This window comes from Aythya fuligula, chromosome 15 (genome assembly GCF_009819795.1).
Source record: "Aythya fuligula isolate bAytFul2 chromosome 15, bAytFul2.pri, whole genome shotgun sequence".
NCBI classification, from domain to species: Eukaryota; Metazoa; Chordata; class Aves; order Anseriformes; family Anatidae; genus Aythya; species Aythya fuligula.
The window spans coordinates 4,407,650-4,431,080 of NC_045573.1; the positions used below are offsets into that span (position 1 = coordinate 4,407,650).

At 36.0% G+C, this 23,431-nt stretch overlaps 1 protein-coding gene across 2 annotated transcripts in view; it reads right to left on the bottom strand.

Annotated features, from left to right (window-relative positions):
- Positions 1 to 23,431, bottom strand: part of SDK1 (sidekick cell adhesion molecule 1) — a 387,420-nt gene that overhangs the window by 265,243 nt on the left and 98,746 nt on the right. For both annotated transcript variants that reach the window (XM_032197267.1, XM_032197266.1), the window contains exons 2-4: positions 11,642 to 11,801; positions 6,431 to 6,537; positions 2,407 to 2,554 (exon numbers count right to left, since the gene is read on the bottom strand). In XM_032197267.1, coding sequence (XP_032053158.1) covers positions 2,407 to 2,554; positions 6,431 to 6,537; positions 11,642 to 11,801 — 415 coding nt within the window. The remainder of the gene's footprint in view (positions 1 to 2,406; positions 2,555 to 6,430; positions 6,538 to 11,641; positions 11,802 to 23,431) is intronic.

Here is a 23,431-nt window from a genome sequence, read left to right on the forward strand (position 1 = left end):
GAATTCGCTACAAATAAAAAAAATGGGACAATGCCAACTTTGCATTCAACAGGCACTTACAAGAAATTATTGTGTACCATAACCACCTCTTCTATCCTTGTCTTCAGCACTGTTTATGTCCTCAGTCTGCATGCACTACTGTGGTGTCACTTGGAAATCATTATTATAGCTGAATGACTAGCTGACTGATTCGGCTAAATCATCATAAGCTTAAGACGATTAAAAAAGCTTTATATTGATTTAGCAATATAAGGGACTTTTAACCAGTTTAAAGAGCATCTCTACAAGGTGGTTGCATCAATTTAACTGATCCGTTTAGCGGTTGATCCGGTTAGATAGATGCATCAGTCTCACTGGATCACCTACTAAACAGATGAGTTAAATTGATACACCTCCTAGCGTACAGAAAACATGACTTGAAATGCACAATCTCCTCCACAGAGGAGAATAACAGTTATGGTAAGAAAGGCTATTTTTACATTTCTCACTTTTTATGCACATCCCCTGTGTGTCTTGCGTTTCAAGTATTTTTTAGGGCTGCCATATTTACTTCCAGAATTTCACAGGCAGCAATGTGTGAATGGGTGCCCTACAATTTTTCTAATACTTTGAGGGAGCAGCAGACCTACTGCACACAGAGTGCGCAAGTGATTAGTGTGAGTACCATAAACCTGTCATTTCCTGAACTTATGAACTTAAAAGGCTTATTGTATGAGATACATTAAATTTCCAAGGAGGTTTACACTTTCAGCATGTGTACTTCTAAAAAACAAAAGCAAAAAAAAAAAACACTCAATTTCCCAATTTCCTAGACAGCCACCACATCTGTGGTGGGAAATTCCTTTCAGATGAAATTTCTGACCAGGTAAATAAAATATATGTTGAAAAAACTGGTTATATTCCACCCCTATTATAAAACAGAATTTTACAGTTCTCCAGTTCTCCCGTTCATAAACGCTAATGCAGTGCTATGAATTAAAAGTGATTTTACCCTAAAAATCCCAACAGACAAGGAGTAAGAGTAAAGCATAACATATGAAAATAAGAATTGAAAATTAAGAAATATATGAAACACATCTCTACTTGTAATTTTCCCAAACTGTAAGAGAACCTAACTGAAACTCATTTTCAGACGCTACATGCTTGTCTAGGTCACTCTGTTCTGTTCCCCAGCAATTGTTTCCAAGAAACTGCCTGATACCTGGACAACAAGGCTTTTTCACTATCTGCAATTATTTTTTTAATTGTGTATTCTTAGCATTGAGAAAAGAAAATTTGTCATGCAGCAGGAGTGCAAGAAGTAGGTTCTTAATGGTTAATAACTCAGGATTTGTCACTTCACTCTCTTCAAGAGATTGCCCAGAAACCCATTGTTTCAGCTTCCAGCTTGTTTCCCATCAAATTACTATTAAACTACTCATAAATTATTACACATTTGCTTCACAGCCTTGCAATACCAATTTTAACAGTTTCAAAGAGTCTGTAATACCAGCTTTTGCATTTACAAAATGAACATGAGCAGCAGTAAAATATGCAGTACGGATTAATAAAATTAAAATCCAACAAGAGTTTTCCCTCTCTAGTATAAAGTCTGAAGACTCAGCAGCCTTTCTGCAGCTTCCTAAGATCCCATAACCATCACTTGCTAGCATATCTTGAAACTTGGAACACATGAAAACACACTGCAAATATGAAATAACCACCAACATTCTTGGCATTCCCTAACAAATTTGACAAGATATATATCTATATATTTATATAAATATATTTTATATATAAACATTTTTTAAATTTTACAGCTAGCCTCCGCAGTCTTTAAATCAGTTTAAGGTTAAAACACAGAATGGCCTTACAACCATTTCAGAAAATGATAAACAAGCACATCTTGAGATAACAACTAATCACAGTGATCTTCTGCCATTACTGGGTGAGCTGCTAATTAGTCAAAAATAAACTTTCATTGTAAGCTAAAAACATGAGGAAAAATAAGATTTGCATGGTGAGGGAAACAGTATTGAGCATAAGTCCATGTGAGAAAATCAGACCCATCAAAAAAGAAAAATCTAAGTATTCATTTAGTCCACTGAAGTAAATATAATCGAGAGATGAGCATTTACTTTTCCAAAACGTATCACGGAAATGAATAGCATGAAGGAAATGCAGGCATTCAACATATCTGCTCCCTTATGCTGCACCAGGACCATTAAAACCACATGAATTATTTTGTCAAACTGCTTAGGAAGTTCAGAGATGGTCTTAAAATAGTAATTTATCTCAAACTTAGTATGAACGAGGCTACTTTATTCTCTTTAAACCTTAATTAGCTTACTTTAAATGTAAGTTGTGTTATCAAAGGTAATTAATCATATTGTAGGCTGGGGTTTTTTGAGCTTTAAATTGACTTACATTCTGCTGCTTGGTATAATCTTGTGCCCGTCTCTAAACCATGTCACTTGTGGTCTTGGATAGCTGAGGATGTGCAAGAAATTCAGAACAGCAGCTTGCCCTTCAGTCACTGTTTTTCTCTGGTTTGTGTCCATGAAGTTTCCCATGTCTGTAAAGACAAAAATTACATTGAGTCCTGGAAGTTCTTGTCTCACTCCCCGTTTCATTTCAGTGGCCAGAAAAAGAAATAATTCTGCTTTACAATAGTCATTGACATTGCTATAATTAGTCAATATTACATGACATATCATGAGACAATGTTAATTAACACGGATTTGGGTGAGCAGTAAGGCATAAGGCAAAACCAAGTGTTGCTAGCACATGCAAGAAGTGCATCAGTCAGCAGTACAGAATGACAACAGCGTTCTTTTCAAATACCAAAGTGTTTTTAACCAAAAGTGACATTTTAATGCAGTTTTTGCTGGTTTTATTATTGTTTTTAATAAGTCCTTGTGGTATATAAAATAAATTCCTATGCAATGCAAGGAAACACAATTGGTACGTGTAATTTGATGAATTTCTGTTCACTAAATATTTTTATTATAGCATCTTTCCTTCTATTCTACACAAATAAGCAGCTGCATCACCTGTAGTCAAATGAATGAATAGCCAGATCTGAGTAAGCCATTATACCCACGTGCATATCAAAATAACAAGTTTATAGTCATGTTGGTAGCAATTAGTTCTTCTGGCACTATACTATGATTCAAATAGGTCTTCGACATTTACAAAAGCATTAGTAGTATTCAACAGCAGCTTTTAGCAAAAATATTAATGGAAGAAAGAAAACAACAATTGCAGAACTCCTGTTGCTGAAGGTTTCATTTCACAGACAAGTTCATGTATCTATGGAGTCCTTGTTAAAAATTCAGTGAACATTTTTTTTCCTTGGGTTTCTTTTGCTTTTTGTATCTTATTTCTATCCATTAAAATGAGCAGGGCTGTAGGCTCCTACTTATTCACCCTCCAAAGAACTTCTATGCATTTTAATTTGCTTTAAACCAAGAAACCAATACACATGACTATTCTGGTTTCTGCCACTGAATTCTTTTGTTTTGTTTTTAGAGGCCATGGGGTTCTTTACAGGCTCTCTGGGGCAGAGAGATGCAAGGAACATGGAAACATGGAAGTACACTATCAGGTCTGTGGATCAAAGGAGATTAGAAGAGATGGAACAAAACCAGGAATTAAAAACACATGGTATTTTACAGCTTTAATTATCTTTCTGATTTTCACGTTATTTATTCAGACATAAACATCACCGTATTCCTCTGTTGCTCCTTATTTCTTACAACTGTAATCATATCAGCTACTTGAAGTTTCAAACCACGTAGGTGGATCTAATTAACTTCCCTGTCATAGTTATTTTAGTCTTCACAATCCAAGAGTTTTAAGCCCATTCTGTAACTAAGATTTACTCAGCAATTTTCACACACATACCTGTTCCCATTCAGTTAAGTCATACATTAGCATGCATTAAGAACATTTTAAAAATTATTTAACAAGTTCCCTGCTACTTCAGATACAGAGGACAGGGAAAATACCTCAGATCTTTCTCAATCCAGCTTATTCTCGTGCCTTACAATTTTCCACTAGAGATCTTAAGTTTCTTAAAGTGTATCAGTGAGCATTTTGTAGCCAGTGGCAAAAAATTGTTCATTTCCTGTAAACCTTTCTGAGTTAAACATCTAATACATAGTTCCTTGTAACTCTTGATAAGCGGATAAGCTGACTTGAGTGACCTCTTCTAATGCTACTTTCCAGTATGTTTTCAGAAATAACAAAATAAAATTTGGTAAAATATCAGGTAATTTATTATTCCTATGTACCTTAAAACAATTAATTTAGATTGAAAATGTTAAAACACAATCACATAGTGTCAATAGCTACTCTGGGTATAGGAGAAAGGATGTTTAAAGCTGGTAGAACACTGGAATCCATGCGAATAAAGCGCAAGTCTGACTGAGAAGTTTCACAACAGAAGCAATATAGGTCACTATAGGATCAAGACCAAAGATCTCCCAGGTCACACAAAATCTGCTTTGCTTTGTCTCAATGGCTTTATCAGTGCAAATAAATAAATAAATAAGCTGCTTAACTCACAGAGAGAAGTCTTAAGAGACAGCTTTTTAGCCTTGTTCCCACTGCAGAACTACATATTAAATGGGGGGAGGGAGGGTGGAATTTGAAAACTGAAAAGTAAACTATTACACTTCTTTCTCTCAAGAACCACCAAATACACACACACACAAAAATGAAAATAAAAGCCTGGAGAAATAAAGCACTTGACTGAACACTTTTTCCTCATTCAGAAGGGAATAAAGCTGTCTTTTCAGAAGACAAAATTCTTGAGCAGTATCAAGGTAAACTATTCCTGTGCCGCCTCCTCCCCATCACTCCCACAAGCACTTCCTCAAGAATTGCTCCCTCTGCTCCGCCACTACAACCGTGGTACAGCTGTGTGGGGAACCAGATGGGGGGGACGAGAATGAACAATTTTAACAAACCCTACAATTTTTATTTTCCCAAGTATTGGAGAAGTTTCTCAAGTCTACAGCTGCGCAAACAAGCTTTCCAGCTCAGCCTAAAGGGATAATGCACTACACTGCGGTACAAGAGTGGGAAGAATTAGTGGGAAGGAGGAGGAGAAAATGAGGACATTTCTCCAGTACTGGTGCCAGATTTTTTGCTCCCTGATACCACACCTGTGGATGCACCTCCTGAGGCTTTCAGGCTAATCTAATGGCAGTCTGTGATAGAAAGAAAAGCGTCTCACACTCACCTTCCCTTTTCCTTCTTGATCCATCTTTCCCCACTGCTCCCTTCTTGCTCCATCTTCCCTGTTGGAGCCCCCCACCCCATTCACAGCTGCCTCACTTGTACCAGCTTTCACTAGATCCTCTGTGACCTGATACAATCCGCTAAAGCATAAAAATATTCTGAGAATTATCTCCAAGGGTCTGACACATGTCAGACAAGATCACTAAAAGAAGAGCATGCAGCAAGGGCATTAGGGGTGGGAGACGGCAGAGGAGGAAAATCCCATTCTGACAGCAGAGAATTTTTATATTAGTATCTCTGAAACAATACCACTGAGAGATCAAACATCAAATTATGTGACTATATCTGTAATATCAGTAATTTACTGCAATACAGTAAGTTAGTGAACGACACCAAAACTTACATAGTACCAACTTAAAACTGTTTTTACTTTCAAGCACAGAAAATTCCATGCAACTTCCCTCATGACAGAGTTAATAACTTGCATCAGCTCCTTGGAACTTTTTTCTCATAATTCAATTTAACTAAACTCCACTTTGTCAAGACATTTACTACCACTGAATTTTCATTTATTGATACAGAGGATGAGAAATTTGATCCCATGTATCAGATTGCTAACATCCAGGATAGAAAACTGTCTCTCAATTTATTTGTTTTAAAAGACTAAGGCTGAATTTTATGATTACTGTTTCCAATAAGTAATGAAATAATAAGTCTGCTTGGGGAACAGACTTTAATGTTTGGTTAGCATGGTTTTGGCTACGAAACCTGTACTTTTCTATCATAAAAGTTATAATCTGAAATCTTCATAGAGCTGTCTGTCCACCACACTGTTTTCTTTCAGATATCCTCTCCTGTCTGCCAGGCTTTTGTTTTTGATTATTTTGTGCTATATAGACTTTGTTAATCCCTGCATATTAGAGAAAGACAAGATTTTTCACTCATCCTACAGCCATCTCCACATCATCTCATTTTGATTGTGTGGAAGAGTTTAAGTCTCCCTCTAAAGAATTAATATTGCATAATTTTCTGTTTGTTTCCCAGAAGATATCTACAGTGAATGTGAAACTTCTTGTAAATATAGTAATATTAAAAATTAATTTTATATCCAATATATTTTTGAACTAGCAAATATAATTAGAACATTGTGTTTTACCCACAGAGTCAGTTAGCTAATGCATGACCGAATAACATCCAAACTTACATGCCACTTGAACTTCAGATCTTCTTTGCAGCAACGCCCCCATCCTGTTTCGTACAACGCATTGATAAAAGCCAGCATCGGACCTCTGCAAAACTGGGATGATGTACCTGCAAGACGGAAGTGCAGAATTACAACACTCTTCTTACCTGTCGATCAATGCTACTTTCTGTGGCATTTCTTATTGCTCCTTTAATACTTTACACATTGTCTCAAAGACATACTGTATTTTATCTTATGAATAGTAGTCACATAGTCTCTCGTCTATGGCCACAATATTATCTGTATTGTATCAAATTAAAGATACTTTTTTTAATATGCATTAAAAAACCCTGTCTTAAGAACTACATTTGGTAAGTACTAATTAGTCTCCACAATTTTTCTTAAAATATAAACTTAAATGTTTTGCTTAGATTCCTCTGCCCTCATTCATAAGGCAAAGAATGCCTGGTATTTTATTTAGAGGTGGTACAAGAAGACTGCCACCTAAATGGAGGCAGCAAAAAAACTCACAAAAATATCAAAGCTCTCCAATGAAAATAGCTTTTTACTATGCTGTGTGACCAGCAGAACTCAGAAGAGCACTGGAAAAGACATGTTACCCTGTACATTGTATTTGTTTTGCCCTTCAGTATCCTTAAAAAGTCACTTATTCTGCTAATGCTTACCTTCCTCATTCAACTATATCTGATTACCTAACATGAAAATGAGCTGATAGACACAGTTTTAATGTGAATAAAACACATGAATAATATAGATAATCCTGCATTAAACAAATATTAATCAAAGCACATATTCCCCCTGGTCACCTTCTGGAGATATTATGGTAGGATTAATGAAAGTCTTTATGAAAAGATAAGGGGAAATAATACTGCTGAATTTTAATCTTTGAAATTTAATTCCACTAAAAGAAAGGATCTCTTCCCATACTTGCACATACTATAGACACCCACATACAGAGCTAATATGTGAAAAGGATCAGACAGCATAAAAACAAAGGATATACAAGAAATCTACTTTAAGTGATAAGTGAAGTCTATAATCACTGCATTATAATTACAATCAAAGACATTGTAGCAAATAGGTCAGACAACCTAAAATGGCAAATAAAAACAGAGCCCAACAAATTTCACCAAGGTGATACCTAGAAAACCCTGGCTCCCTAGGAGCAATTATAGGCAATTGTGTCGTCTGCCTGCACGCCTGCCTAAGCTGACTCCTCCTGACCTGCTTTGGAGCAACCAGCAAATTTTCTTTACTGATTACAGCAATTTGTATTGGGAAGAGAAGGAAGACTCAAACCAGTGCTCTGTTAGGGAGCAGCAAGCCAGACAATCAGACACAAATACTTGCTGTCCAGTGAGTATACATAACTGAATTAGCCATGTTGCCTCATCTGACAAGTGTGACATAAGAAACACAAAACAGGTGAAAAAACAGGGCATAGGACAGAAATAAACACAACAGAAGGCTTCCTAAATTTCTTCCAGATTCATTTGCTTCTCTGCCAGGCAGATGACTGCTGCAAAGCATCGCTAGCCAAAAAATAATATTTGAAGATTCTGACAAATATCGACGGTTCTTCGTAACATTTAATTTTACCACAGTTTACAGCTTTACAAGCTTTTCTTCCTCCCATAAAGACTTGGTATTGTACTTGGCTAGCATTTATTCTTCTGTTTGTCTATTAAATACAGCCAAAACTAAAGGCTTCTTTCTTTGCTTTTCCTCTGCACCAAGACAACGCAGAGTTCATTTTTCTGCTATTAGGACAAAACAACTCAATTAGATCAGAAGTATCTTACACTGGTTTTCTTTTGTGACTTATTAATGTTTCAAGCAGGAAACATTCTTAATACGTAGCCTAAAGAAAAATCTTTTAGCAGGAACACTTTTAGGAGCTTACGGTAAAAATCCCATCTGTGCTGCCAATTTCAGCACAGCCCAAACCTGCTGAAGCCCAGTGCACCCACCAGCCAGCACCGTGCAGGTAAGGCAAGCAAATGGGCACTCGCTGGAATACGGTCTAGGAAATTGGATTATTTCATTTATTTTTTCTGGGTAATTGTACAATGGGATATGTGCAGACTGTCAAAGAAAGAAAAGGGCAAGAGGTTGAAAAATATTTTGGAAGGGTGTTGTAAAAGGTAAGAAGCAAGGAGGAGGAAAGTAGTGTGACCTCTAAGGAAAGAAGTAAAAGGACATAAAAAAGGTTTGGCTGGTGCATGGCTCTTGTCTGAGATAAGAGGGGGAAGAATGCTGAATGAACAGGCATACAAATTTGATGCCGGTCAGATACTTTTAAGTAGTTTGCAAAGGAAGTGCACTACTGCTTAGACATAACATTGGTTTCTTAAGCTCAATTTAATTAATATCCTCGGGCCACAACAGCAACTAAGGAAGATGTCTTCAGTCCAGAACTTAATTCCTAAGGAAAAAAACTGGAAGAAAGTCACTGCCTGAACTTTGAACACCCTTAAATTATAGACACAACTAAAATTGCTACTTCAGTCAGCAATATTGATTTGTTTTCATTACATGCATCTCAGATCACAACAAACATATAAGGTTGTTCTATAAATTCTTAATAGAAACTAGTGCATGCACAGTCACTATAAAAGCCAGGCTATGTGCATAATCAGCATCGTTTACAAAGAAAAGCTGTTCATTCAGGGTCACCAATGTTAAAATGCAAAGACTCCAATTAGTTCTTTACTCACTTGGTGTGTTATAATAAGCTTTGGATATTTCCAGCCTATTACAATATAGACATTACTTTAACTAAGACACACTAAGTAATATCAATTACTGAAAATCTTTGATCGATGATTCAACTTGTAGCAGAAGTCACTTACACAGGAAAGATTCATGCATTTAAACAGAGTATTTACCTAAGAGCTGCAGAACAAACTATTATGGGGTCAAAGTTCAACTTTTGCAACTGGAATTTTTATGTCTAAGCATATTTGTTCTTTGCTTTAATTCTTCCTAATGCACCTATGCCATGTACACTTTCTTGGAACCTTAAAATCTTTGCACGGCCACAGAATCAAAACCCTGTTTGGCTATTCTCTGGTTGTGGTGATGAACTACAAATTACTCCTGGGGTTGCAATATCTAAATTAGTATTTTTTGACAATGCTATTTATTTTTGGAAATTAGTAGTTTACCATCTTTTTAGTCACCTCTATAGCAGATGTTTTAATTACAAATGGAAAAGAGAACATAAACAGAAAATGAATAGCTTGTAGCATGAACCTCATGTTCACCTGGTGCAAAATCCAATGACAAGAAACAGAGCACTGTATTCAGATCTGTATACAGACAGCTTAGGAAAGGTGATCCAATACACTAACATATACTGCAATGCACAGTTACATTAAAAATTTTGGATCTTGATTAGAGATGTGCATTTACATAATGAGAACCACAAGACTGATCTAAGTTTCAAAATGTCATACATGATTATTCATATTTTTTCTACTATCATGAAATGTGCGTCTCTCGGACTAGCACAGCAACAAAGCTCAAGTTCTAGCCTTTGCTTTTTGTTATCACCCCATGATTGTGTGTCTCGCCCTCCTACACAGTTTCTTTCTGTTACTTTCTCAGCACTTTACAAGGAGAAGAGCTGTTGTCAGCTCCTTCTACCAAGGAACTGCAATGGACTCCGCTATTGTTGATCAAAACAACAGTGGCATTTATCCCAAATGATGTTCAAACACTGTGATTAATTGGGCTATTAGAGATTTTGTTGGTTTTCTAAGAAGTATTCACAAATCTTTTCTGTAAATTGAACACCACCCCATTGCATGTATGTGGCTTATTTTGAGGTATCAGCATATCCCAAGGCTTGAAAACAGCAACCATTAATTGATGCCATTATTCAGGACTGTGTTCTCATCTAAATCTAGTCTTGACTTTTTAGGGAAGTTCAGATAGAAATGTACATTTTGTTGGAAATGGTTGCTCAGTATTTTATGTGCTAAATGTCCCCCAAACATTTTAAAATGCTGTTTAAGGGATTCTTTGCTACTGTTCTGTAAATGTAAATAATATATAAAATAAATTTTCAAAATTGTAATGCAATGTTAGTTAAAAAATTAATTATGGACTACCTCATGTAATGATATGGAACTTTTTACCATTATCCATATTCTTGTACTAATCTATACTTAAATTTCTTTTTATAGTTGTGGAACACAACGTTTCCCTACTTTTAGTAATTATATTGCTTATATGCAGTATTTGGCTTGCTTTACTAATGACAAGTGTTGTTACCAGGGTTCTGTCACATACCTGCCCCTTACAACTTCTGAATTCACTAGCTAATTCCAACAAAATTTGAAAGATGCACAGAAGCTGCATAAATATTAGATTTCTACAAGATTATGGAAATAAGCAGTTGCATAGGGGAGGCCCAGTTAATGCTCCCGCTCAGGAAAAGGCAGACAAAACTTGGCTGTTTCACACTTTGATGTTTGGCCAGCCATCTGCTGCCTATCAACAAAAACGTAGCTCAGATTAGCCACAGTGTGCTTTTTCTCCTACCTGATGGGATGTGCTGAGGAATGAGGAAGGAGTCAGTGAGGTCCAGGGAACAAAGTGCATAATCACAAAAGAAACGTTTCTTAAACTAGAAGACCTACGCTTTATCAGAAGTGAAACTGAAAGTTGCATACAGAGTTGAAGATAGACCACGCTCTTTTTTTTATCTTGCTAAAAATAATAATCCCATTGAGGTTAGTTCTCTACAAGGAGGAGTAGCATAACATATGTAACATTTAGCCAATGCTTGCCCTGCTTTCAGCATGCTGTACTTGGTCTACAAGGTAGAGAAGCAAGGTTTCTAGAGTAGCAAACAAAATGACAAACCTTTTTTTTTTTGATTCTGAACAAAGTCCTGATTTTTAATGAACACCGTCTATACAAAAGCTTCAAGGAATACGCCTGCTCTTTATTACGAGTATAAATTTTCATAACCAGCAAAAAGCTTTTTTTGGTACTTAAAATATTTTATGTTAGAACCTTTATTTTAGAATGTTAAATATTGTTTTTAGTAAAAGAAATTCTCTCCGAGATCATACCCATATACGAAAAATGGTCTTCGTAAGAAAACATTATCAATATGTTAGTATTTACAGAGGTGCTTTAAGATATTGTAGTTTGTCTACAATTACACTTAGAGAAGGCTATGATATGGTTTTTATTTACTTGTATTCACTGGAGTAGGCAGTTATTTCGCTGTCATTGTGCAACCACTTGAATTCCAAGGGCCAGCTGCCTTCAGCAAGGCACGTAAGTACAAGTCTGTTTCCTTCCAAGTGTATCTGGGGCAAGCCTGGTTCTGTCTTGAAGTATGGTGCAACATCATCTGAAACAGAGACAAAAGAGTTTTGTAAATTGAGTACAGTAAAAGGCACTAATATTGAGCTCACTTTTTTCTCAAAATAAGCAATAAGAGAGACGACATGACTCAGTAGTTAAGGCTTAATTATTATTATAATTAAGCTTTCTAAACTAAAAAAACAGAGTTCACAAGTGTTGAAGATCTTAATAATCTCAGTCCTTGGTACATATTTAGAAGGGAAGTGCCCACTCAGACAAGTTTTTGTGCACGTTTAGTAATTATACTTGAGATTTTTCAGCATTGTCTACCATAGACATCTGATAGGCATGTTTGCTGCCTTCCCCCCTCCCACCCCCTTCCTCTTTGAGGATTAAATCCACTCAGAAGTTTTTATTTTTTTTGTAGAAACCACAGGAGTAATTTTGGAGAGGAATGTTTATCACAGCAGGAGAAGTCTCACAGTAAATGAGGAATTTGGATAGAAAAAAGAGTTTAGAACAGAAGACCTCAAAGAATTGCAAGATTAATGTGTTTTTCAATGTTATTGCTAACCAAAATGCATTAAATTATATTACCCGAAACCACTAACAGATTTTCTATTAGGGTACTTTAATAATGTTCAGGGGTCACACGTGGTCCCAAACTCTTGTGAATCACAAATGTTCAAAATACTCCAAGCAGCAAAACTCTCAATTCTTAAACTGCCATACATCTACTAAAAGGCAGATTTAACGCAATTCAACACCTTTTGGAGACTCCCTCTTTATTCAGTTCTGGAAGATCAAGGTTCTCATACCTCACACCTAACATTTGTGCTTGTAACCATCAGAAATATAGATTAATATAAAAATTTGCAAACGCATCCTGTCATCAAAAAGAACATTCATGCATAAAAATACCTAAGTGTTTCATTCAAGGTCAGAGATGTAATGCAAAATAATAAAAAACAATATTATGGGCTGCCCAAAGGTTGTGGAGTCTCCTTCCTTGGAGGCTCCAAGAGCCACCTGAACGTGATGCTGGGCACCTGCTCTGGGTGGCCCAAAAGGGGCAGAGTTGGAGCAGAGGGACCCAAAGGTTCCTGCTAGCCCCCACCCTTCAGGGAATATTTTAAAGGCAGCGTCAATCTTACAGCCCGACTGGGTTTCATACAGTTTTATGTATTTGCTCCATCCCAATACCCCAAAGTCCAATGGAGCAGCTGTTACAGAATAGGCTAAGGTACATTAAACTTGTCCACTTCAGTGTTAATTCACAGATTAATTTCTTTAATTAATCTTTTCATCATGCAGGACAGAACAATACACTAAGTGTATAAATTAAAAAAAAATGGCTTTCTAGAGGTGATTACTACTATTTATTAATACTAATGAGTTAGTTTCCACTTGAACTTCTATTCTTTTTTTAATTTAATTTTTGCCACTGAAAAATAGTTAAGAAATTAATAACTTCACAATTAAGACCACCTCTTGATTTGACTTGCAAAGACAAACTGTCTCACTGGTTTAGAATAGTTCTCTATAAATAAATAAATAAATAAATAAAAACATTAACATCTTAGAGCAATACTTTCAAAACTATTACATACAATCTGACTATAACACACCTAATTAACTAAATTGAAGAATGTATTTTGAGGTAATGTCCTTCTCAGATTTGAAGCATTTTAAACAATTTATCTTTCAAACAAATTAATTGATAGTGCAGATCACGAATATATATATTTTTTTAATTGGATATACAGGAAACAATGAAAATTGAACATGAGAGAACAGGAACAGTTCAAAAACGGCAGATATTCCCAGGCTAACAAGTGAGATGAAATTCTGCAAAGCTTTTTTTTTTTAAATTGTAAATATTTTTTTATACTTAGTCTCAATTCTCACACTTCTCTAGCTAGTAAAAACAACCTATATTTTAAAACTCTATAATAAAAAAAATTAAGCTAAACAAGTATTAAACAGTTATTTCACACAGAACAAAATGTAAATTGTCCTTTTTTAAAAAAAGTGATTGAAGTATTGTATGTAATACAATCATTATTGGAACAATTTATATGCTTTTTCAGTCTCCAAATAAAATTTTCATATAGAAATTTCTAAACAAGCAAGGAAGCGTTTAATCTTTCCAGAGGCTTCAAGTATACTTTTGGGAGTCTCCCAAGGGAGTTATGAGACAGACTTAATAATCATACACTCGCCAGATGAAAGGTGCCAGGCTTCCTTGTGGAGATGAAAAGACAGTGGCAGAGTTGTTCTCGTACCTAGGGGAGGGGGGCGTTACGGGAGTTTCCATGAGTCCTACAGCACAGAGTCCAACTGCTGAGCTGAAATGATGAGCACTGACTTTGCTAAAAACAGTTATATGCACCTGCTAGTATAGCAAGACCCATGAAACGAGCTCATTAAGTTATTCCTTCCTGAAGAAAGCCGAGCCATTCAGTGAGATCACAACGAAGCTGGTATCTGCACTATAAACCTCTACCCAAGTAACCTGTTTATCCTCACTAACATGGATTTTCAAGACTCAAACAGCACAGAATCTTTCATTATTTCACTCATAATTATCCATTTACTCATTACACCTCATGTTTTTCCAAGAACAAATGATTTACTTGAAGACAAAGACTGCTGCCCACGGCTCCACCATTCAGTCCTGCCACCACAACTCAAACGATGCCAAGCCGGCAATGCTGCAACCCCCTCAGAGCTCTCTCCCATTTGAACTACCACAATCAGGCTGGCGTTACATGAAAATGGTTCTCAAAATTCAATCCAATTCTGTTAGAAGGTAAAATTTAATAGACCTACAGGAATATTTTGATAAAGAATATGGCATGCTTTATGAATTACCCCAGCTCTCTGGAAGATTTACTTAAAGCCTTAAAGTAATTTTATCTCCTAATCTTTTACTCACGAATTTCTCATCAATCACATAGCATCAGTTTATCAAATTCAATTATACAATCGGAACTCACTAAATACTCACTGAAAGCAGAAATGAAAGTAAAATACTGGGCAAGGATTCCGTGAAGAAATGTGGCAGTAAAGCTTTGACGACTTTGGCATTTCTACAGCTCTGCACAGACAGAAGATCAAACTGACGTTACGCTAAGCTCTGCATTCCATTCTAAGCTGCAAGGGTAAGCAGAGTTATAACTGGACCTCCAAGTTGAGCTGTTACAAACCATCACAAGGAAACGGGAAAATTAACAGGAAAAATGAAAGCCATTTCAAAAAGAAAACTGTGGGAAGGGAGGAACTGACTATGGGATGGAAGATAAGCACTTCATTTAACAGTATCATGAGATACTTGGACTTCATATATATTGGAAGGTCTCAATTAAGCCTAACCTTGGCCACTCAATGGTTTATAAGCCATAAGAGCATCTCTTAACTCTCATTCACTTGAAAGATGGAGTAAACAGATAAGAAAAAGTGCATTTGAGTCCTAGAAACAGGAGTAATAAAATCATGGAATTAGGGTTCTTAGCTAAAAGACTTCTTATCCCCACAGAAAGTCAAACATTCATATTGTATGCTGATGGTTTCCTCTGAACACATGAGGGTTAACACTTGCAGCCTCTCTGGCTCTTCAACTAGGCTGATCTAAAACCAAAAAATAAATTGTCAGAGTTGCAAGGAGGAGTGAAGGGATAAGGTCTCTATCTGCTGGCACATACATATAGCTTCTGCAATTTTTCATTAAGTCTGCTTACCCAATTCACTAACGTTCTGACTGGTATCCCTTAAAAAGGATGTTGCAGATTTATTTTCATGAAAATCTTCAGGAAAAAAACAGGACTGAATGTCAAAATTATCTGTGTATTTGCACAAAAACCTGTCTGCCTTGTGTTTGTGCATCATTAAACAGCAAGTTACATTATACTGCCAGGTTAGCCTGTCTATTTTCTTTCCTTGGTACACACAAAGCTTAGATGGATTTTATCTCAGTATATTTTCAAGACCTAATTCAACAATGCACATACACTTCTATTTGGATTAATGCTGACATTTAAATATAAAAAAACTGCTGTATGGAATTGTTATCTACTTTGGGCTTCTCCCGGGCCCTAGCAGACAAGGAGCATCAAAAGACCCAAGAGCTCTCTCATACTCTATTCCCCTGTGAAAACCACATTCAGGTACAAACTTGCGCATAAAATTTGTAAGAGGAGAAGGCAGTCTGGCTATAGCCTTGTACTGAATGGAATGGGAACAAAAATGAGTTGCTACTCATCAGCTAGATAAGAGAACTTCAGGAAAGCAGAAGCAAACACAGCTTCAGAAACAGAGTACCATCATCTCAAGGAAATCAAACACACCCTCCAATAAACACATTAACAAACTTTGACTAATGAGTTTTAGCCGTCTAAGAGATTACATTATTACAACACATAAATCTGAGTCAGATTAAATACATCTTTCAGTTACTCCAGGTTACCACAGAATCTTGAAAGCAGTCCTATCACCCAGAAATCTATATGTTTTAATAAAAGATGCAATTTGATCTTGAGCACATCTGTCCTACTGAGAAAAAGGAAGTTACCAGACTCCAGAGAAGTATCACATCATCTTCACCAGCAAAAATCACATCAACTACTACCCTATTAAAATCTCAGCAATTTTTTCTCCAGAAATCACGATTGCCAACTGCTGCAGGTTAAAATCACATGCTTGTATCCTGAGAAAATCAGTTACTGAGGTTCTGAAGACACTCAGAGGAACGTTGCAGTGAATGCAGAGAACAGGTTAATAGATCCTTGCTGCCATTACTATTTGTCTTTCTTATATGTATCTACTCTTAAATCATTTTAGATGAAGCAATATTGAATATTAAAAGTAGATTAACCTGTTCATAAATCACCAAGTCAGAGTAAATACAGTTCAATCACTAATATATGTCATTTTAGCATATCTTCCCATCACTCAGTTTACTGAACAGATGATACTGAAAACAAATCTTGACTGAGATATATTTCAGTATAACCTAGAAAGAATGCAATTGGTTTATTAAAGAATACACCTATATTGATTCTACTTTATTAGACCCAAGTCAAAGCATGATGCCCATCACCCTTTTTCACGTGTGTCTAAACCATGATCAACTGACACAGAAAAATAAAGATAAACTCTCTGAGGAATTTTCCAGGAAATGAGACTACAAAAACTACGGAGAGAATGAATGATGAGTCCAGAAGAGCCACAATACAGAAATGCATTTTCACTCACTGTTTGCAAAGAAAAGAGATGTGAGCCATCTTCAGGTAGGTTAATGATAATTGCCACAAAGAGCATTTTAGATGATCTGTCTGGGGGATTAAACACTTAATATAAAAGAATAGTTAAATTAAAAAGGAAACTAGAGGCAGGAAGCCCAAACTGGAGACAGAAACACTTTTCAGTGCTCCAAGCAAAGTACATAGCTGCAACTATGGGCAGCAGAATCCCATCAAAAAGATTAAAGTTCAGCTGTGACATTCATAAGCCGATGCTTCAGAGTGCACACAATTGACTACGAGCTGCTCTGTGCTGATTGACAGCTGATAACTGCAACCTTCTGGGGAATCAGAGCCATTTTCTTCTTATTCGTGACTCGGATAGGCAAAAGATTTTTCTTTTTCAACTTATCCTAATTCCTAACATGCAAGCATGCATGTACAAGCTCTGGATGCAAGTTGTATTCTCTGACAAAAATGAACTTCAATATCTTGTATGGCATAAGTATTTGGAAAAATTACACAATAAATCTTGAGAAATGTACCAGCAAGTCAAATTGAATTCAGATATATTTGAGTCGATCTTCTTTTTATTTCAAACCTTCTAAAGTATGTTGGTGAAATGCTGTGAAAGTTAGTATATGATCTATTCATAAACTGTCAACAACGTCAAACATACATTAGAGCGTTGAGTCACTTTAACCGTATTGATTTTCAGGAACGCTATTCTACCCAAAATATTGGATATTTGAGATTCAGATTTTCTTGGTTGGAAGTGTGACATAAATCACTAAGTACAACAATTAAATTAAAATTGCATTTTACTACCTTATGCTAAGCCTGGGTTTGAAAGGACTGATACATCAATAGGGAATATTTCATTAAAATATCAGGTTATTTTTCCAATATACTGCCATGGCTCAGAAATTTCACACAACAGTATAAAACATGCCCTTAAAGTGGATTTCCTGAGCTTTTATCAGAGCCAATATCTGATTTCATATTGAAATAATACTGAAGCATCTATATTTAAATCAAGTCTTCTTCCTTAATTTCATAGTCAACTAAATGAGTGCACATTACCCATTTTTTGTACTGCTATAGACAAAAGAGATAACCTGCTTTGTGGGTACATCCACTACAATCTCTAAATGCAAGTACAGTAAGAGCTGAGGTTGATGGATAGTGCTTTTAAAGGTTTAATTGAGGATGGAATTAAATTGTTTTAGGACTCAGCAAGTTCTGTGAGGAAACCTGCATATTTCTAGAGTAAGTGACATTTATTTCTTTTAAATGTACAGTCAATGGAAGACAAAATTTCAATAGGTACCTGTTTTCATCTCGAATAGGTCAAATAACTAATTGGCTTGTCAGTTATTGGATAATTGCCAATCATTTGTTCGATTTGGGTGGAAGAAATGTTGAACTTAGATTACATACGTGTTGCACACTATTCCAAGAGGAAAACTAAACATTCTGAAATGTACAGATCTGGTTGCCTTTTACACAATTAACTAGGAGTCCCAAGTGGCAAGAAAAAGTGTTGCACACTAATAGTTAAGTAGACTTAATCAAAAACTTACTTTGTTTAAAGAGAAAAATAAAGCAAAAAAAAATCAAGTACCAGTTTTCTATTTCAGAATTGCTCAAATGGCATTGCAAATTCCATTTTGCTTTCATGTTCCTCATTTCTCAATACAAATAGATCAGATGTTTTTCCCAAATCATGACTAATACATAGCTTAGTTTTCTAAAGGAAAAAACAAAAACAAAAACAAACACCATTCATTCAAACACCTTCAGAAACTTAAGGAATGCTAACATACACATCATGAAATGTATTGTTACAGGAAAACCTGCCTCAACATTGCAACCCTTCTACTTTGTTTTAATGCACAAACATTTCATGTTTTATCTGCTTCCTTCCATTTTCCCCTACAAACTACTTAAGAAACTAGAAAAACAGCTCAGTGTAACATACAAAGCTAAGACAGATGAACAAAAGCCAGAGCAGTTTTTTGATGATTAAAAAAGAAAATCCTATCACCACCTGTTGCCTAACAAAACCCTTAAACATAACCTGTTGTGTTCACAAAACCTAAACCTATTCCTGAACACTGTTGTCTGTTTAAAAACAGTCTTTTCAAACAGCACAGATTTCTTTCCCTTTTGAGAAAAGATTTCTTGAGGCTGGCAGTGTTTTAGCAGAAACACCGAGAACAGGACCAAAAGGAGAGGGCTCCTACAGAAGCCCGGAAGAGACATCTGGATCTGGGAGGAAACATACAGTGGTCAGTAACATCATTCTGTTCAAAATTCCACAAGAAATGCTCTTGGTTCTCCCCAGCGAGCAAAATTTTCCCACATGCAATTATATCATTTTTTTCTTAAAATCGATTTCCTTAGCAGACCAGACAAGAAAAAGAATGAGCTGATATCATTTTATCTGAGCCTCAAGCAGCTCCTGATATATTAACCAAAAGTCCTGTTATGGTTTCTTTCCCAGTTTAATTTCTACATCTCACATTTTAGTTTCTCTTTCTGACCTTCTGTAACACTTCAGCTGAAACAGAGGAGGGAGGAAAAAAAAGAGGTTTATTGTATCAGAAGGCAATAACAGCTGATATTCCATGAATTCATGAAACTGACTTGTAAGATTAAAAATCAAGAAGCTACAGATCATGCTCTTAAATTATGTTTAGTAAAATTCATCCTCAAAAGAGGCTGCAGAATTATTCTGGGAAATGCTCATAAGCACATCTTGAAGTTACAAAGTTTCTGAGATAAAAAGCACTACAGTGTACAAAGCAGGCAAATAAATGAGAACCCATTAAGTATCAAAACCAAACAAAAAACCTCCAAAGAAATATGACCTCTCTAGACTGAATTTGGTATCAAAGCATAACCTCCATTGTTTTTATATTCTCTTAATATTTAGTGATGTTTACAGAGACTTGTGAGGCTCCCAAGGAAATAAGCTGCTATAGTTTAAATCACAGCACACAGCAGGTGGAAAGCAAAGACTGCATTACAAGGGAGGGAAAAAAAAAAAAAAAAAAAAAAAAAAGCCAAATATTTCATGACTTGCTTCCTTATCTAACCACAAAGGAAACTACTGTTGCCACTACACAATCTCCAGCCATTGGAGGGCCAGCTCAGATCACACTGGTATCGATGTAGATCCACTAAACATAACAGACACTGGGATGGAACCCTGCAGACAAATTAACAGAACAGATAAAGCAAATCACAAATATGCCTTTCACAACTTTGTCCTTGGTGCAAGGCAGATTCTTGGTTGTTTTGTAGAAGATGAATTAAATCAAAAAGGTAAACAGCAGATGAGTGCCTGGAAGTACCAGAACAGAAACACTAGTGCAGCAGTGGGAAACAATGGCACAGCAAAGGCACTGCCAGACTTGAAAGGCATGTAAGGTCACCTATTTATTATTTCAAGGACAAAATTATTTCTAAATAGCTAGGAGACTATGAATAACCATAAAAGATATGAACACATCTCTCTTGATGAAGGGGATTGAATGGGAAATGATTCATGCACAAGCCTTTGTTAAAACAACACCCGCTCCTTACTGCTATTGTTGTTTTGTTTATGTGTAGCTTGTAATTTTCTTTTCTGCCCTTTAAACTTGGAAATGTAAATAGGCTTATAAATTGGATAAGGCCTGCCTCAACAAACTCAATTCAAAGGACCTCAATGGTGCTATTGAATTCAAGGGTGGTAAGCACACGATCACATGCCATACCAAACAGACACGGAATTGTTCATATCCTTATGTGATGCTGAATTAGGGCAAAAACGCAATCAAAGCAAAGCCCAAAGTTCACAGAACCCAATTCAAGTACTCCCATCATCTTAAGCAAATTCTGCAGCAGGCACCTGGTTAGTGCTTGAGTCAGGAACAACAGTTCACAGTGATCCTTGCAGAGCTCTCGAACTATCTCATTGCCTGATTTGCGTAGACAACTGGAGAGTACCTTGCACCGTGCACACAGGGAGATACAGCTTTGCATACTTTCACAGAGGAGAGCAGGCACTAATTAAAGGCCAGTTCAAAGGCTCTTTAAAAGCCTGACATAAATTAGCTACCTTAATTTTCCCTAATACTATCAGTTATTCCTGCATCTTTTACACCAAATCCTTTCAGAACTATCCAAGTGTAATCCTTTCACCACCTCGGGGATAATGTACACACCTAGGGACTACAGAATTATTTTCAACAATACTAACGAAACATATAATTTCTCCTTGTCAGAAGTTGGAAGAAGCATATCACTGTTCTTGAAAATTTAACTCAGCTTGACATATCTGAAGGCAAAAAAAAAGCAGTTACTTTATTAATCTGGATATTTTATTTAATTTTCTTTGGGTTATAAATAAGCAACAAGTTAATACTATTCTCAACTTTTGACAGTTCTAATGTTAATTACGTGTACTGGATTTTATAAATCAATACTTCTTACATAAAGTGTTATTTAAGTTGCCAAGTGTAGCAATAGATCAATGCATTTACTGTTCTTGCTAACATTGATGGACGACATGCATCAAAGGGATATGTAAAGAAAAAATATAAGATTTGTAAATCAGACAGGGTTAAACTCCAGTTAGACAGAAAGGGAATTTAAATAGTATTTTGAAAATAATGTCATAACTTTATTAAGGTTTAAGAGGATGTAGAAGTTTGGGAGGCACAATTCATTACTCCAAGCACCATATTCCTGTGTTCAGTACACAACGCCTCCATCTAAACACACAGTTAGGCGACCAAAAAAATTCAGTATGGTTGATAATTACAATTTCCGACCTTGTGCTTAAAATTTCATCATAGTACAGACTGAGGTTACTTTCACCAGGATCCACCAGACAGAAGTCTGAAAGCAGAAGCATTTCTGCTAACAAAAAAAAAAAAAAAAAAAAAAAAAAAGCAGCAGATTTTTGTGGGACAATGAAGGAAAGGACATCTAAATTATTTCCTTGAGTAGATAAGGCATGTTTTTTTGTTTTTTTTTTGTTTTTTTTTTTTCCTACCCACAGAGGAAATAATTACATCCCCTGAAAGGACTGAAGGACTAGGAATTTCAAATATTTTTAAGCAAAGAGCAGTTCTGTGCCTAACACAAGCTCTAACCTGTGTCAGGAAAGCAAGAGGTGAGACAAGATCAGCAGAAGTAACTTCAGCACTCACCACACACCTAATGCCAACCTGAGCTATTTGATGTTTAAAATTCACAAATAATATTGACTGCTCTCCCTCTTCCAATACTGGAGTTCCTCACTTATTTATGTATAGGGCTAAAAAATATCTACGTAAACTTTCTGGTTTTCCAATTGAAAACCCTACAATGAAATCAATTATGTAGAACATGTATGAAAATGTTCCAAATCTAACAGAGAAAAAACTTGTACGAACAAATTGAAGAAATAGCATCCTCTAGAAATACCTGAAAACAGTTTCTAAAATATCAAATGGGGATTTATAAGTGTAAGGAAAAGCCTGCAGCTATTGTGTAACAGCCAAACATACAGCTTTTTCTGTTTTGAGATTAACTGTTCTGGAGGAGGTCACTGTATTTGTAAGCACTTGTAATCCCATAGCGATACTCTGATACAGTACTTATTGCAAAAAAAATCTCATTTTGCAAATTTCTCTGGGAGGCAGAATGCAGGTGCTGAGGCACAGCCAAAATCCAAGCGCTGCCTACAGGTGCCAGGAGCAGGCAGCCTTTGGGTGCTTCCCACCAAGGAGAAAAAGGGAAAGAAAAAGCCCACGAGATGCCCCTGCTCTAACTCTTAAAAGATCTGGCATCTGAATTGCAAAAAATATACAGAACAGGTTGACTCCCAGACTTTTCAACGTCCTGTGACATATTCAAAATACTCTACAGCCATATTTTAAGAGGTTATCCCAAATACTTATTCATACATTTTTCATGCAGCTTTCATCGACATAGTTTATGGCAATGTCTTTTATTAGCATTGATTTTAAAAGGCTTGTTTCATGGAGTAGATCTTCAGAGATACATGCTCAACCAGAAACCGTGTCTGACTGAAATGCTAGCACATTACACTGGCTCATTAAGAAGCAAATTAGTTGTTTTTCTATTTGTTTAGCAATACTCAACAGGTACTTACCGTGACACTGTTTTAATGTGGAAACATTAAATTAACATGTTCCATGGTTATAGGAGACATTAATTGGACAAAGGCTAACCCCCCAGCTTCACATCAAAAATGTGGGTTTCTAAATTAAAGTAACATACATTAAATTACTTCCCTGCATGTGCTTCTTGCCAACCCATTGTATCTGACAAACGGTGAAGAATTCTGTAAATATGAAGGAGAGTGTACCTCAAATACAAATATAAAAATTAGATACATGACAAAAACAGAGCCACCGTCTACTCTGAATAAACATCT